We start from the raw sequence: 17,191 nt of genomic DNA on the forward strand, positions 1-17,191 counted from the left end.
CCTTTGCATATCCTTTGACCATTTGTCAATTGTGGAATGGCTTTTTTTTTTAAATTTCATTTAATTTTTAATTTTTTTAATTTGATTCAATTCTCTATATATTTTAGAAATTAGTCCTTTATCAGAAAGTTGTAAAAATTGTTTCCCAAATTACATTTCTTTTGATCTTGGTTACAGTGGTTTTATCTATGCAAAACCTTTTTAATTTAATGTAATCAAAATTATCTAGTTTGTTTTTAATGATGTCCTCCATTTCTTCCTTGGTTATAAAGTGCTTCCCTTTACATTGATCTGACAATTATACTACTCCTTGATCTTCTAGTTTGCTTATAATTTTGTTTTTTATGTCTAAATCCTATATCCTATATCTACCTTGATCTTATCTTGGTATGAGGTGTGAGGTGTTGGTCTAATCCAAGTTTCTTCCATACTAACTTTCAATTTTTCCCAACTGTTTTTATTGAAAAGAGAGTTTTTATCCCCCAAACTGGACTCTGAGGTTATCAAATAGCAGATTACTATAATCATTTCCTGCTGTTGCACCTAGTCAATTCCACTGATCCACCACTCTCTTTCTTAGCCAATACCAGACAGTTTTAATGACTGATGCTTTATAATATGATTTTAGATCTGGTAGGACTAAGCTACCTTCTTTTGTACTTTTTTCATTAAATCTCTGGAAATTCTTGACTTTTTAATTTCTCATATGAATTTATAATTTTTTCTGATTCATCAAAGTAAGTTTTTGGAATTTTGATTGATAGGGCACTAAATAAGTAATTTAATTTAGGTAGAATTGCCATTTTTATTATATTAGCTCAGCCTGTGCATGAGCAGTTGATATTTGCTCAGTTTTTTAAATATGATTTTATTTGTAAAAGAAGTATTTTATAGTTGTTTTCATAGAGTTTGTGAGCCTGCCTGTTTTATATTGTCTGAAGTTATTTTAATGGAATTTCACTTTCGAGCTCTTGCTGCTTTATCTTGCTAGTAGTAATATATATATAAATGCTGAGGTTTTATGTGGGTTTGTTTTATATTCTGCAACTTTGCTAGTTGTTAATTGTTTCTAGTAGTTTTTAGATGACTTTTTAGGATTTGGATTGCATTCTTTATCATAAGTCCTTCAGAGAAATCGCTTCAGTATTTTTCTCCCAGTTGCTTTTGCTAACTGTATTTTCCTCCATCCTATTCCCCCCCACCCCATTTGTTCTATTCCCTTTCCCCTTTCACCTGTCCCTGTTTAGAAGTGTGTTGTATCTGGTTACCCTCTCCCATGATCTTCCCCTCTCTTATATCACCTACATTCCCCTCTTGTTCCTTTTTGACTATCCCTTTCCTTCCTTTTTTCCTGTAGGATAAGATAGATTTCCATACCCAATTGAGTGTATTTTATTCCCTCTCTGAGCTACTTTTTTTTTCTGAGCTACTTCTGATGAGAATGAATGCTCACTCATTCCCCCTCATCTTCCCCCTTAACCTCATTCTTTCTCTCTCCTTTCTTGCCCCTTAATTCCTAATTTTTACTATATTATACCTTCATATTCAACTCCCTCTTGTGCCTTGTCTTTATTTGCTCGTTCTAACTGCTGTTATAAATGAGAAAATTCATATGAGTTATCAGTATCTTCTTCCTATGCAGGAATATATATGTTTCAGGATCATTAAATCCCTCATAATTAGCCCTTCTCATCTTCCCTCTCTATGCTTCACCTGAGTCCTATACTTGAAGATCAATCTTTTTTTGTGTGGCTCTGGTCATTTTAACCCAAAAGTTTGAAAGTGCCCTATTTCTTTGAAAGTCTATCTTTTTTGCTCTGAAAGAGGATGTTCAATTTTGCTGAGTACTTGATTCTTGGTCAACCTCTTTTGCCTTCTGGAATATCATATTACTAGCCCTTAATACAGAAGCTATAATCCTGACTGTAGTGCCACATATTTGAAAAGTTTCTTTCTGCTGGCTTGTAATATTTTCTCCTTGACTTGGGAGTTCTGGAATTTGCCTATTATATTCCTGGGAGGTTTTATTTGGGATTTCTTTCAGGAGGTGACTGGTGGATTCCCTCATTTTCAATTTTATTCCTCATTTTAGGATATCAGGGAAGTTTTCCTGGAGATTTTCCCAAAAAATGAAGTCTGTGCTCTTTCCCTGGTCATGACTTTCAAGTAATACAATAATTTTTAAATGATTTCTCCTGGATTTATTTTCCAGGTCAGTTTTTTTCGATGATATATTTTACATTTTCTTTTAGTTTTTCATTCTTTTGATTTTTTTTTTATTGTTTCTTAATTTCTCACAAAGTCTTCTACTTCCCTTAACTCCATTCTACATTTGAAGGAATTGTTTTCGTTTTTTTAATAAAGATTTTATTTATTTTGAGTTTTACAATTTTTCCCCTAATCTTACTCCCTCCCCCCTCACAGAAGGCAATTTGCCAGTCTTTAAATTGTTTCCATGGTATATATTGATCCAAATTGAGTGTGATGAGAGAGAAATGATATCCTTAAGGAAGAAACATAAAGTATAGGAGATAGCAAGATCAGATAATAAGGTACCAGTTTTTTTTTTTCTAAATTAAAGTTAATAGTCCTTGGTCTTTGTTCAAACTCCACTGTTCTTTCTCTGGATACAGATGGTAGTCTCCATTTCAGACAGCCTGAAATTGTCCCTCATTGTTGCACGGATGGAATGAGCGGGTCCATCAAGGTTGATTATCACTTCCATGTTGCTATTAGGGTGCACAGTGTTTTTCTGATTCCGCTTATCACATTCAGCATCAGTTCATGCACATCGCTCCAGGCTTCCCTGAATTCCCATCCCTCCTGGTTTCTAATAGAACAATAGTGTTCCATGACATACATATACCATAGTTTGCTAAGCCATTCCCCAATTGAAGGACATTTACTTGGTTTCCAGTTCTTTGCCACCACAAACAGGGCTACTATGAATATTTTTGTACAAGTTTTTTTTTTATCCTTTATCATGATCTCTTTAGGGTATAGACCCAGTAGTGGTATTGCTGGATCAAAGGGTATGCACATTTTTGTTGCCCTTTGGGTATAGTTCCAAATTTCTCTCCAGAAAGCTTGGATGAGTTCACAGTTCCACCTACAATGTAACAGTGTCTCAGTTAAGGAATTGTTTCCTTCAGAGAACTTTTTTTTTATGTTTTTGCTAGGCAATGGGGTTAAGTGGCTTGCCCAAGGCCACACGGCTAGATAATTATTAAGTGTCTGAGACTGGATTTGAACCCAGGTACTCCTGACTCCAGGGCTGGTGCTTTATCCACTGTGCCGCCTAGCCACCCTGCAGTTCTGCTTTTTAAGACATTCTTCTTATTGGCCTTTTGGACTTCTTTTTTCCATTTGACCTAAATTGGTTTTTAAGCTGTTATTTTCCTCAGTATCTTTTTGTAATTCCTTCACCAAGCTGCTGACTTGTTGTTCATGATTTTCCCACATTACTCTTTTCTCTTCCCAATTTTTCCTCCAACTCCTTTGTTTGATTTTCAATTTTTTTTTTTGAGCTCTGTCATAGCCTTAGCCCAGTTTGTATTTTTCTTGTAGGCTTTGGATACAGAAGCTTTGACTTTGTTATCTTCTGAGTGTGTATTTTGAGCTTCCATGGGACCAAAGTAATTGTCTATAGTTGGATTTTTTTTCTAGTTTTGTTCATTTCTCTTTGTTAAGGTGGAGCTCTGCTTCCAGGGTGGTGTATGCTGTATTCCAAGATTTTGAGGGTTTTTGCAGCTGTTTTCAGGGATATCCTCCAGGGATCTCAGTTCCTTCAAGGTCTCATGAGAGGCTCTGACTGCTCTGCTGGTCTACGCTCTGTTGTATGGATGACCATAAGCCCTCCCCTCTGCTCTGGAACCATGTGGAAGGGTCCCTGCTCTGCAGTCTCCCCAGATCCCCTTACTATCATAGGCTAAGCACACTGACTACTGCCCGGAGGCTCTCCTGATTGGCTCCCCAAGCCTACTCATGGTTCTTGGGACCAGTTCTGCTTTGAGGCCTGGACTGACTGGACTCTACCCTTATTCTGGTGTGGCAGAGTTTTCCCACTGACCTTCTATGTTTTCCTTGGGCTGAGAAGTCTGGACACTGCCCCTGCTGCCACAGACCCAGGTACCCTACTGCTGTTCCCAGATGGTTGGAGCTGGTTTGCTCCTGTGCCACCTGGGTTGCACCAGGGTCCTTTCCAACTCCAGTGTAAGACACTTCCTGTGGATCTTCCAAGTTGTCTTGGGCTAGAAAATTGTTTCACTCAACCTTTCTGTGGTTCTACCACTTTGAAATTTGGTTATAGTCATTATTTAAAGGCATTTGAAGTGGTTTGGGGGAGAGCTTAAGAGGATTTTCTGCCTTCACTCTGCCATCCTGGCTCTGCCCCCTTGCTCATCATTTCTTACAGCACATTAGTATCACAATCATATACCACAACTTTAGGTATTTCCGAATTGATGGTCATCCCCTTAGTTTCTGTTTCTTTGACAACACAAAAAGAACTAATAAATTTGTACATATGGATCCTTTTTCTTTTTATTTGGTCTCTTTGGAATACATACCTAGGTGGCATTGCTGTGTCAAAGGTTCTGTCATTGAATAATTATTCTGTTTCTGCTCCCTTTATTCTTCAATAGTTCATACAAGTCTCCCCAGCTTTTCCTGGATTTTACCATTTCTTATGGCATGATATTCCATTGCCTTCATATACTGTAATTTGACTGTCCCCCAGTTCTTTGCCATAGCAAAAGTGTTGTGGGAGCACTTTTTTTTTTGGTAAATATACAGGATATCTTTTGGGATATATGCCTGATGGAGGTATTGCTGGGATAAGAATTATGCAAGTTTAATGATCCTTTGAGTAGAGTTCCAAATTGTTAGTTCTGTAAAGTATACCAGCATACAAACAGTTATGGGGTCTTACCTCTGGGAGGAGAAGACCCTTAGGGTTTCTGGTCAAAACCAAAATTGCTATTTATATTCATTCTGAGCAGTCTGGGTCCAAACCATGACCTTGACCCAAGACCTATAGTTGTTGACCAATCAATGAAAGTTAAAGTGATTTGGGTTTAAGGCATGATCCTTAAGAAAGGACTCTAGCTCATAAATCTCAAGATATCTTATGAATTTTCAGCTATCAAAATTTATGTTCCTTTGGGTAGAGTGCCCATGGAAAGGGTATATTATTCTATGTGGATGGAGGAAAGGGAAGGAAAAGAAGGAAGGAAGTGAGAGAGACAGAGACAGGGAGGAATGGACAGATAGACAAAGAAAGAAAGAGAGAAAATTACATTGCCCACTTTGATCTGAATTACCCATATTTTTAGGTCCTTTTCTATTTTTTTATTTTTCTGATAGTTGGGTCAGCTACTGCAGGGGCTACTCTTTGACCTACCCCACTTATGGTCTGGAATTTTGACTTCCTTAGTTTCTGACCAGGGCAAGTCTGCTCCTTTTTTATATAAGCAGCCTAGCCCTTCATCTTCCCATCTCCTTTCGAATGGGGGACTTACTTTGACACTGGGTTGGTTTTTATCATGGTAGCCTGGAGTCTGAAGTTCAAGAGATCCACCAGCTTCATTCTCCTGGGAATAGGAATTTCATGCATGTACCACCACACTAGGCTTAGACTTTATTCTTCTCCATTTATTCAGATCCATTACCCTAGACTTGGTTTGCTATTTTTCATATGTGATGTTGTTTCTCTCAACTTTGCTTGGCCTCCCTCTACCATGTGGTTAGGATGTTTTTTTCCTCCAAGCTCCCTTGGCTTTCTTCAAGACTTACCATCTTAAGTTCAACCTTTTTCAGGTCTTTTTTTATTTCTTCAACTGTTAGTGCTTTATACCTTCCATTCACATTGTCTAACGTGTATGTATTATAAAGAGGGTTCTTGGGGACAAGGACCATGTTTTTGACCTTTCTTTGAGTCCTTAGTACTTGCTACAGTGGCTACCACATAGTAGGTGCCTGGTGACTTGATAAGGTGGCCTTCACAATGACAAATGTAAAAAAAAAGACAAAATCTTGTTTATTTTTAAAAGATAACTCCTGTGTTGTGAGTAACTGCAGCATTTACAGTACCTTGCACACATAGGAACCAGTTAATAAATGTTTGTTTTGTTGAAATACTATGAAAGAAACCAATTAATTTTGGGAGTCTAATCTTTTTAAAGCTTGTAAATGATTTTTTTTTGTGGGGGAGGGAGTATAATTCAAGTGTGTCTAGGTTTTTGTGCCCATAAAAATGCAGTCATTTCTCTAGTTGACTTCGCTCTTCATAATGATTAATTTCATTGTAGCTGTACTTATTAGAACTTGCTGAAATATTAAAGGGGGGATTTATGTGACTACAGCTTATGTTTTGAAAATGCAGAGGATAGATGCTGTTTTCAAATAGATTAGTTGTATGTGTTTTTAAAAATTGCTTCCTGATTCAGGGACTTTATGTGTCTCCTAATAAGTTGTTTAACATTAAACACTTAAGGGAAAATTGATCTTTGTGAATGATACAGCCTATTTTGGAGGCACCTGAGTTGTATTTAATATAGACATCAGTCTTCTGTGCCTCTTTCTTTTTCTCTCCTAAATGTTCCCCCCCGCCCCCAACTTCTTTTCTTCTTTGTTTGTTTTCCAGGCTATTTTTCATTTTTATCTTCCTTTGTCCTAATCAGTCAGTCAATTTAACAATCAATATTTAATAAGAACAACAATTCACTGGGAATACAAAAAAGAAGCTAAAGACAGCCCTCAAGGAGCTTACTGTATTTCCCCATGTATAAGACCTGTATAAAATGCACCTTAATTTTCGGGGTCTGAAATTTGAAAAAAATGTATTACATAAAGTTATTGAAACTTGTTTTATTCATTATAAAATTCATACATCTCCTCATCACTGTCCATCCATTAGCTTGTCCTCATCTGCGTTTGATGACAAATCGCTGTCTTAGGAGAGGCTCTGACAACTCTCCTGCCTGGGCTCTGGTCTGTGGTTGACCACAAGCACTCCCTGGGCAAGTCTGGTGGGTGGATGCATGGTTGCATGGCTCATGAACCTGAAGCACCAGCTATTTCCTCCTTTGAAATCAGTCACTTCTTTTTTCATCAGCAATTCTTCTGGTCTCCAGTTGAACCATCTTTGTGGACACAGGAATTCCAATGGACCTTTGCCACCTCTTCAATTCCCTCTCTACCTAAGGTCATTTGACTAACACCTCTCCTGGCCTTCTTCTGTAGTAACATTCTTAGAAAGAAGGGTTTCTTCTTCCTGTAACCAGTCTTGGATTATTTTCTCACTTGGAGGAGGAACATACTGATGTTTAGCAGCTCAATTTCCATTCACTTTTTTGCAACCTTTGAACTTGAATTCAGCACCGAACGAAAATCTTTTCTGAGCCATTTCTAGGCAGAATGTGGTAAAATGTAATATACTGGTAACAAATGCAAAACAATGAGCACAAAGACAGCAAATGCGAAAAAGAAAAATGCAAGTACAAAAAAACTATAGCCACTTGTTTTTAGACCTCAGATTTTTCCAAAAAGAGTGTGTCTTATACATCAGGAAATGAGGTATGTTCTAATGGGGGATATAACATGCAAAATACATGTGTGTGTATATCTATCTCTCTCTATATATATCTACATCCCAACCATGTACAGGACAAATATAAAAATAATTAACAGACACAAGAGCAATAAGAGGGAAAGGCTTTCAGAGGATGGAATTTTAGTTGGGACTTAAATGAAGGAGGAAAGGAGGGAGAGCATTCCTGGTACCAGGCACAATTAGAGAAAATTCCTGAAAGCTGAGAATTGAAGTGTCTTGCTTTTAAAACAGCCTGGAGGCTAGTGTCACTGGATATGTGTATTAGGAAATGAAGTGTAAGAAAACTAGCTAGTTAGCTCTGAATGATAAACCAGTGGTTTAGCATTTTCTCTTGTTGTTTGTTCTTTGTTCTCTTAGTAGACCTTGACTACTGGAAGATGATGTCATGACTTTCAAATGAATTGGATTAAAGTGGATTTAGTGACTGCTTGGCCAGACATAGATCTGGATGACCATCTCCAGCATTTCCTCTTGGAAACTTTAGGAAGCTACTGGAATGGGGGGGTGTATATTCAGAAATTGAATAGAGGATGGACTGGGAGGCCTACAGACACACCAGCAGGTTAATATAATAGTCTAGGCAATAGATGAAGGCCTGCATTCAAATGGTGGCAGTCAGAGGAGAGAAGGGGGCCTGTTGGAGAGAAGCTGAACAGATGAAGTTGACAGGTCTTAGTCACAGCTTGGATATGGTAGGGTAGTGCTGAGGGATGGCAGGAATCCAGAATAACTCCTAGGATATGAACTTGAAGGACCTGGAGGGTAATGTTGCCCTCTACAGTGATGGGGCAGGTGTGGGGGGTAGGGTTCATGGAAAAGATGAGTGTCTTTTTGGACTTAGGGAGTTTAAGTTGTAGAGATCTGTAGAGAGATAGGAGTAGGATAGGCAGATCTGAGAATCATCTGTGTAGAGATGGTAATTAAAATGCATGGAAGTTGAGAAGATCACCTAGTGAAATAGTATGGGGAAGGAAAGAAGAAGAAGAAGAAGAAGAAGAAGAAGAAGAAGAAGAGTACCCTGGGGCCTAACCCTGAGGACAGTTGGAGATACAGGGCTTGAAGTGGAGGTGGATTCTATAAAAGAGACTGAGAAGGATCTGCCAGATAGATAATAGAAAACAATCTGAGTGTGAACAGATCACTGGATAATCTCAAGTTTTTTCCAAGGTTGTTCTGGTCAATCACTACCTGTCCCTTTCTCAGATTTCTTCCACCCTTGTTTTTCTTTCTCAAATCCCAAATTGGATTTGACTATTCTCCCTTCTTTTGTTCAAATAGCTTTGTATAAGACCAAAAGTGAGATCTGTGGGATGGAGAAATTTGAGATTAAATTGAGGTTTAAATCCTATTTTTTGACACTTATGGTTCTGTCTCCAGGAGCAATTCATCCCCTCTGGGCAAATCTCTTTGGCTATGAATTTCAATGTAGACCCTAATCTGCTTTGGTTGTGGGAATTTCCTCTGTACCAAAGAAATCACAGATCAGGACCTTAAGAAAAAACTGATTAATTATCTGCCTGGAATAGCAGTTTTTAAGCCCCTTGAAGGTAGGGACTGTTTCTTACTCATTTTTTTACATCTTACATAGCATCCAGAACACTTCATATACATAGTAAGTGTGCTAAATATTTGCTAAATAAATCCTTTTGGATCAAGGTATGGTATTTAATGTCAGCAGTGATGTGTTAAAAAGTTTTCTGTTTTTTATCTTTGTAACCTGTGCTTTGGAAAACATCTGTTACATAGTAAGTGCTTAATACATATTTTCTTGCTTTCTTGAAAAAAAAAGAGAATTCCCTAAGGAATAAGCAAATGTAGGCTAAAGTCCAGGGTCAGTTACTTACTAGCCACATAAGCCAAACTAGAAAGTTGATTGCGGGGACATCCAGGGATAGATAGATGCCTGAGACTTTGGTTTAAATCCTGGGTCTGTCATTTATTAGCTGTGAGACCCTGAGGTAAGTCATTTGACCTCTCTCTGCCTTAATTTCTTCTATAAAATGGAGCTAATGTGTTATTGTTTACCTCCTATGGTTGGTTGACAGGGAGAAAGGCATGTAAACCATAAAGCAGAGTTATCAAACTCAAGCCTACAAGCTCACAAAACTGCCAAGAACCAGATTAAAAATGTAATTGGGAAATATTTAACAAAATAAATAAAAACATAACCCAACACTGACATTGTTAATTTGTGGTTTTCCAAGTCAATTTGTCACCCACTGGGATCTGTTTCTTTTTGAATTTGATATCACTGTCTAAAAGCAAAATATAAATGTGAACTGCTTTTATTATTGAGTGGGTAATAACTTCCTGGAACCTTAGTTTTCTGATTTATCAATGAAGATAAAACTCTCTGCCTCACAGGTAATGAAATAATGTATCTAAAGTGCTTTGCAACCATAAAGTGCTATCTAGTGAGTTATTATGAGTTGATATGTTCCTAGCCTGTGATACCTAGCAGAGTACTTTTAGAGATGGAAGGGAATTTAGAATTCATCTAGTCTAATTCTTTCATTTTATGATAAAGAACAGAAAGGTTAAGATATCGATTTCCTGATTTCTCCCAGGGTGGTAGTACAGCAACTCTTTTTGGACCTGATCCCCAGGACCTTTGATCTTATTTGGCCAACTCATCCCTAGTTAGGTAACCTGAAGGTGACAAACATTATGAAACCCCCATTGGCTTAGCCTCCTACAACTCAAAACTCCCTAACTCAATTGACCATCCTCAGCCTCCCTGATGGTATTACAGGTGTGTCCCACCAAGCTTACTTCACTGACATTCCTGAAAAGTATCAACTGAATATTCAACAAGCATTTATTATGTCACATTGAGATGATAGATAAACAAATCCATGGGAACTGATAAATTGTGAGCACAGACAGCACAGAGTGGTAAGAGCAGAAGGCACAAGTCAACCCTAGGGTATCCCTGTAGTTAGGGATGAAGGCACAGAAGATGGATCTGCCAAAGAGAATTGAGAAGTTTTAGAGAAAACAAGTAGGAAGAGAATCAGGAGAGGATTGTCATCACAGAAATCCAACAAGGAAAGAATGGAGAAGTTGTCAAGTTGTTGCTGATGATTTGTTTCTTGTGTTCAGTTCTGCCTCGTGATGAATCATGACTCAGACTTGGGAATGCAGGTTTTAGGAAGAAAATAGAGATTTATTAAAGGAAGTTGCAGCATATTAAGAAAGAAATAGAAAAGTTAAAAAGAGTTTAAAAGAGAAGACCATGGGAATTGCTGATTGAATTGACCAGACCAGCTGGCCAGGGTTCAGCAGGAGGCTAGAAGGTAAAAGCAGGTCTCAATCTCCTTAAATTCTCTCCCAGAGTCCATGGGAGGGGGTGGTGACTTGGGAGTGATCCAGGACCCTCTTTGGAGATTTTATCTTTTGGAGAGGGGTCTCTTTTGGGTGGTCTTGGGTGTTTACAGGGCCTGTGCTGACTGCCCCACCAGAAAACAATGCAATCAAAATCAGGTTGAAGGTCAGGCCCTCTGGTGTGGCCTAAATTGGATAGATTCCCTTTAAATGCAAACAAAAGATTTACAAAGTTTGTCTCCAACTGATCTCATCACTCCCATGCCCAGGTTTCTCTGCATCAAAGTGAGTGAATATCTATTTCAAAAATAATGGAGTTTGTCATAATACTGGGAAGGATGAAGACTGGTCATTGACTTTGGTGATACCATATTCATTTTATATGATCTTCCTTGGGTTTAAGTTTCTTTAACTTAGTATGCATTGTATTTCTTACCACTAATAGCGAATTAATTATTTTAGATTTATTGTGATTGGAAGTCTGATATATGCCGGGACTTATATACTTTTCCTTTTAGGCTGCCACAGTAAGTTCTTTAGGATTCTCCAGGATATTTGTCAGCTGTCTCAGTATAGAATGCACATATGGCAAAATTTAACCCACGTGGAATTTTTTTTTTCCCTGAAAAGGGGGTTACAGAAAAATTAAGAAACCTAGTAAATCATTTACTTTTCAAGTTATTTTTCAGTTGTGTCTGTGTCTTCATGATCACATTTACAATATTCTTGGCAGGGATACTGGAGTGGTTTACCATTTCCTTTTCAAGGTCATTTGACAGATGAGGATACTGAGGCAAATGGTTAAATGACTGGCCCAGAGTCACACAGTTCTTAAGTGTCTGAGGTCAGATTTGAACTCAGGAAAATGAGTTTTCCTAACTCTAGACCAGGTGCCTAAGTGGCCCCAAGTAGATCATCTTCCTATTAAATTTAGAAATATTCGTGGGAAAATCTGTACCCTAATGTTATAGCCTTTCTTTTCAGGCTAAGGACCAGAGGACTTCTATGGGATCTCTCCCTAAAGTAGCACTGAAGCCACATGGGAAAATTTCATAGAATTATATATTTAGAATTGAAGTCCAATACCCTCATTGTACAATTCAGGGACCCAGGGATGCTAGATGGAAGTTTGTTTTCTCTTTTCTCTTCTTCCAAGCAAATAATAGAGATTTAGCACTACGGAATAGACTTTGATGACTCCCAGTTATGATAGCATTAAGAACTTAACTTTGGGTTGATTTCCTCTGATTCCCTTTGCTTACTCTGGTGCTTCATAGTGTGCAAAGCATTTTCAAAGGATAGTGTTTATAATTTTATTTTAAAATGGCATCATATAGTTTAAAACAGATTTTATGCCCCAAATAAATAAAATCATTTTAATGTTATTTTAAAACTAAATAGAGAGATAAAAGCATTTCTTAAGTATTGTACTGTGGCTAGAGATAGGAAGACTTGAGTTCAAATCCTGCCTCAGACACTTAGACACACTAGCTATGTGGCCCTGGGCAAGTCACTTAATTTTTGTTTGCCTTAATTCATTGGAAAAGGAAAGCCACTCTAATATCCTTGCTCAGGAAATCCCATGGATTGCATTGGTGTGTTATGGAATGATAACTTTGTGTCAGATACTATTAAAAGGAAGCAAGATAATCAATACATTGTAAAAGGGGAAAGCAATACATGAAAGAGAGTTAACCAAGGAGATGGGGCAGGATAAAGAGGGAAACACATTTATAGGTGCTGGGGAAGTGGTATGGAAGCCTACCTATGATAATTGGTGAAGTCCAAGGTAGAGATAGAGATGAGAATGATGACTAGGTATTAGGCTCCAAAGATCTATGACCTGAATGGGGGGAGTGGGAGTGATGAGATCCTGGTAATATTGAGGAGAAAGTTTTGGAGGCCCCTGTTCTAGGAGTTCATCTTTTACCTTCTTCTATGACCTGGAGCTCATAGGAACATAACTTTATAGTTCGACCTTAGAGGCATCAAATCAAACCCCATCCTTTCATAGAAGAGGCTGTGCGAAGTTATGGTTCACATAGTTAAGTGTTTGAAGCAAGATTTGTCCCAACTCCGCCTATCTTTCCATAATGTACCTTGCCTATTAAAACATACCTTTTTAAAGCCTGGAACACAATATATTACATTTCAGCTGAAGTTAAAAAAAAAAAGAAAAAGCAGGATGAGCAATCCTGATCTGAGACAATGTAAAAGCAAAAACGATGTAATTAAAAAGGATAAAGAATGAGAAAGACATTGAAAAGCTAAAGCTATACATTTGTGAAATTTTTTGAAAGGTAATTTTCAATGCTCACTAATTGGGGAATGACTTAACAAACCATAAAAAAATTTTTTTTTTGGCAAGGCAAATGGAGTTAAGTGGCTTGCCCAAGGTCACACAGCTAGCTAATTAAGTGTCTGAGGCTGGATTTGAACTTGGTTACTCCTGACTCCAGGGCTGGTGCTTTATCCACTGCACCACTTCGCTGCCCCTCCCTCCTGGTTTCTAATAGAACAATAGTGTTCCATCTAGCCTCCCCAGAAGCCATAGAATGCTAAGGACTATTTTTATACTGTAAGAAATCATGATTGCCCTTTTAGAAAACCCTTGCATAAACTGATGCTGTTGTCTCTGGGATCTGGGGTCAGGAATTTGGTAGCCACTGAAAAACAAAGGATGTTAAAACTGCTCAGGATTTCATTATATAACAAAGTAAACAGGTTAAAAAAAACTTTTCCTCCCAAAGGGTCAGAAATACTTAAAAACAGAATGAATAACGAAGGCCCAGGAGTTAAGAGAGAGAGAAATAGGTAAAGAGAGACCGGGATAAGGAATCTCTATTTAACAGGATTTAACAGCATTTAAGATTACAGGATTTTGTTTCTGCTAATTCATAATTCTTTACATCATTTCCCTGCATCAGTGTGAAGTGAAGTGAGCAAAACCAGAACATTATACACGAGAACAGCAACATTGTGAGCTGATCCATTAAGATGGATTCAGTAATCAATGATTTGCTGCCATTGGGGGTGGTGGTATAAAACTTAAGGAACTCATAAGCTTGCAAAAGGAAGCAAAAAGTTGAAAACTAACTTTGCATGTAATTGGAAAATAAGTAAAAATAAATTTAGGAAAAAACACATTACCTTTCAAGGCAAACACTCTTCCATTGGGCTGAGTGATCTGTGGATATATTTTGCGGCTTCTCTAAGGAATCTGGTACCATCTGTGTCCCTCTGTTGATATTGATCCAAATGTATCCTTACCCTTTGCATGTTTCAGCTTAAACAGTAAACCTTGCCTTAAAACACATCCAAAAGAGGCTTGTTTCTTTTAACATTGAATGCCTTGTCTGCATCTTTTTAAGAACCCAAAGCAGACATAATGGATTAATATAGTTAAAAATTACATGTTGTTACTGGTTAAGACACCAGACTTATGAAAAGTTGAACAGCATTGAGTGCCTTCCATGTAGTAAATATGATAGTTTATAATTAACTTTATGTTATGCTTCCTGATTAGGAAGATGACATCCAAGAGATGAAAAGTAGTTTCATATTGATAGCATGGCTAGATGTTTTAGAATGTATTTCCTTTCTACTTTTTCCTCTAGCAAGGGAGTGAATGAAGGAATAATTCTTAGGATCACTTTGGCTCTTTTTTTTTCAGTTATTTTTCCTTCCTTACACCCCCTGCATTGAGAAATAAAACTTTTTAAAAAATAGATATGAGCAGTTAATTAGAAATTTTTGTGTCTAAAAATGTATCTCATTTTGCATATTTTATTTAGGAATTATTTTCCAATCAAAAATTCATCCTCTCTCTCTTTTACTTCCTCATCCCCTGAACTGAGAAATAAAAGCAAAGCTCTTTGCACAAACATGTAAAATTAAGCAAAATAAATTTCCTTCTTTGGCCATGTCTAAAAAATGTTTCAATCTGTAATCTGGCACCTCTCTATCAGAAGTTAGGTACCATATTAAATTATGAGTCCTCTAGAATCTGTGACTGGTCATTCACTTGATCAGAATTCCCAAGTCTTTCAAAGTTGTTATTATATGCATTGTTTTTCTGGTTTTATTCATCTCATTCTGTATCAATTCATGCAAGTCTTCCTAGGTTTCTCTGAAACTATTCTCTTCATCATTTCTTGCAGCAAATTCTATCACCTTTATATATTTTATATTCTTTAGCTATTCCCCAATTGATGAACACTCCTCATTTTCCAATTTTTGACATTCCAAATAGGAGCTACTATTAAAAACAAGCCAAAAACACTTACCAATTATTTTCTTAAACTTTTTTTTTTGTTTAGGACTAATTCTTCCCTTAATATTCCCTCTTCTTTCTCCACTTCCCTTTTTCCCTTTCCCTCTGAATGAAATATATTTCTGTACCCAACTCAGGGTGTGTGTGTATTCTTTCCTCCTTTGATCATCAGTTCATATGAAATTGAGATTCAACTGGCAACCATTCTTCCTATCCCTTTCTTCTTGATTGTATATACATTTAACCTGTGCATCCAGATTATAAGCTATTTTTTTTTTATCATTTCCTTCATTCCTCATCTCCCTTTCCATTCTTCTTTTAGGATCATCAAAACATAACAAAACCATTTTCAGAATTTATGTTTAATTGAGATGCCTTTATAACCTCTGATGATTATCAGGTTCTGAGAGGCACATAACATTTACTTTTATTATGAAGTTAAAAATCCATTTTAAGTCCTTTATGATTGCTGGTTTACATATATATATATATATATGTATATATATATATCATCTTCATTTTTATGTTTGTATTTCAAAGCTTCTACATATTTCTGTTCTTTTCATCAGGAATGCTTGGAAATCCTCCAATTCATTAAAAGTCCATTTTTGCCTCAGTTTTGCTAGATAAGCCATTCTTGGATGTAAACCTGTAAGGGTTTAGACTGGACTGGGACTTGGAACTGAGATCCTATTCCACCCCTAGAGGCAGAACCTTATAATTGAAGCTAGCTTCTGAACTTACTCCTAATAAGATACTAAGCCTAAAGTTTGTGACTACTCCTTACCCTGAAATGCCATGGCTAGGCACAGGTCCTCTCCTTAGTCTACCCTAGATCTGTGACTCTGAACTGGAATGAGTGACAGAGCCACCATTTGGACTCAGTATTTCACTGAACATGAGGTTGGACCCATTGTGTAGGGCTAATATCTCTTCTTGCCCTATGAATGAGGAGCTTCAGCCCTCTTACAGTTGCTCCCTATGGCATACTCCTGGATAGATCCCATCTAGCCCCAGTATCCATAGGCCCCTCCGTCTCCCTATGTTGACCTGGCTTGGAAAATGACTTACTGATTTTTTTCCCCTTGATTTTCCAATCAGGACTGAGTCTGATGAATTTTTGGGAGATCTCTGAGGAAGGATTATAGCATGTAATTAGATTGTCGTCTTTTTACTATTATCACTTCTGCCACTTCTAGTCACTTTCTTAATAAAATTCCAAAGTACTGTCCAGAATGGTTAGATGACTTCATATCTCTACCAGTAGTTATAGGGTCATAGATTTACAGCTGGAAGGGAAATTTTGGGTCAGTTAGCTCCACTCTTTCATTTAACAGATGAGAAAATTAAGTCCCAGAGAAATTAATTGAACAGGTTTGGGTCTCAATGATGAGTGAAAGAAGCAGCATTTTGACTCACAGACTCTGACTCCTAATAGAACATGCTACCATGCCCAGCTTCTCAAATGTTGACTATTCCCATCTTTTTTAGTTTGCTATTAGAAATATGTCATTTTAAAGTGCAAAATTCTCATCTTTATTTTGAATATAAATAAATTAACAAGCATTAGGAAAAAATAACATTAGATTGCTAATGACTATTTCTGTGTTTCACTACAGTGGAATGAAACAATTGAGCTTTTTCGTGATAAGATGCCATTACGGAAACATCGAAGTCATTTCAAAAGTTACGAACGTTGCTTTACAGCGTCAGAAGCTGTGGATTGGTTACATGAACTACTTAGGCGAAGCCAGAACTTTGGCCCAGAAGTGACACGCAAACAAACGGTACAGCTGCTAAAGAAGTTCTTGAAGAATCATGTTATTGAAGACATCAAAGGAAGGTGGGGTCAGGAAGATTTTGAGGACAACCGACATCTTTACAGGTACCTTATCTCCTTTCTAGTCAATTCTGTGCCTGCCTGTCCCAGCAGTGGTGTGTGATAAGGTGGTTGTAGGGTTGGGTGATGGGAATGAATTACT

General features: G+C 37.4%; 1 protein-coding gene across 1 annotated transcript in view; it reads left to right on the plus strand.

The window, feature by feature from the left end:
* Window positions 1–17,191, plus strand: part of DEPDC1B (DEP domain containing 1B) — a 114,742-nt gene that overhangs the window by 2,031 nt on the left and 95,520 nt on the right. The window contains exon 2 of the mRNA XM_074207830.1: window positions 16,829–17,094. Within this exon, the coding sequence (XP_074063931.1) occupies window positions 16,829–17,094 (266 nt within the window). The remainder of the gene's footprint in view (window positions 1–16,828; window positions 17,095–17,191) is intronic.

This window comes from Macrotis lagotis, chromosome X, assembly GCF_037893015.1.
Source record: "Macrotis lagotis isolate mMagLag1 chromosome X, bilby.v1.9.chrom.fasta, whole genome shotgun sequence".
Classification (NCBI taxonomy): domain Eukaryota; kingdom Metazoa; phylum Chordata; class Mammalia; order Peramelemorphia; family Peramelidae; genus Macrotis; species Macrotis lagotis.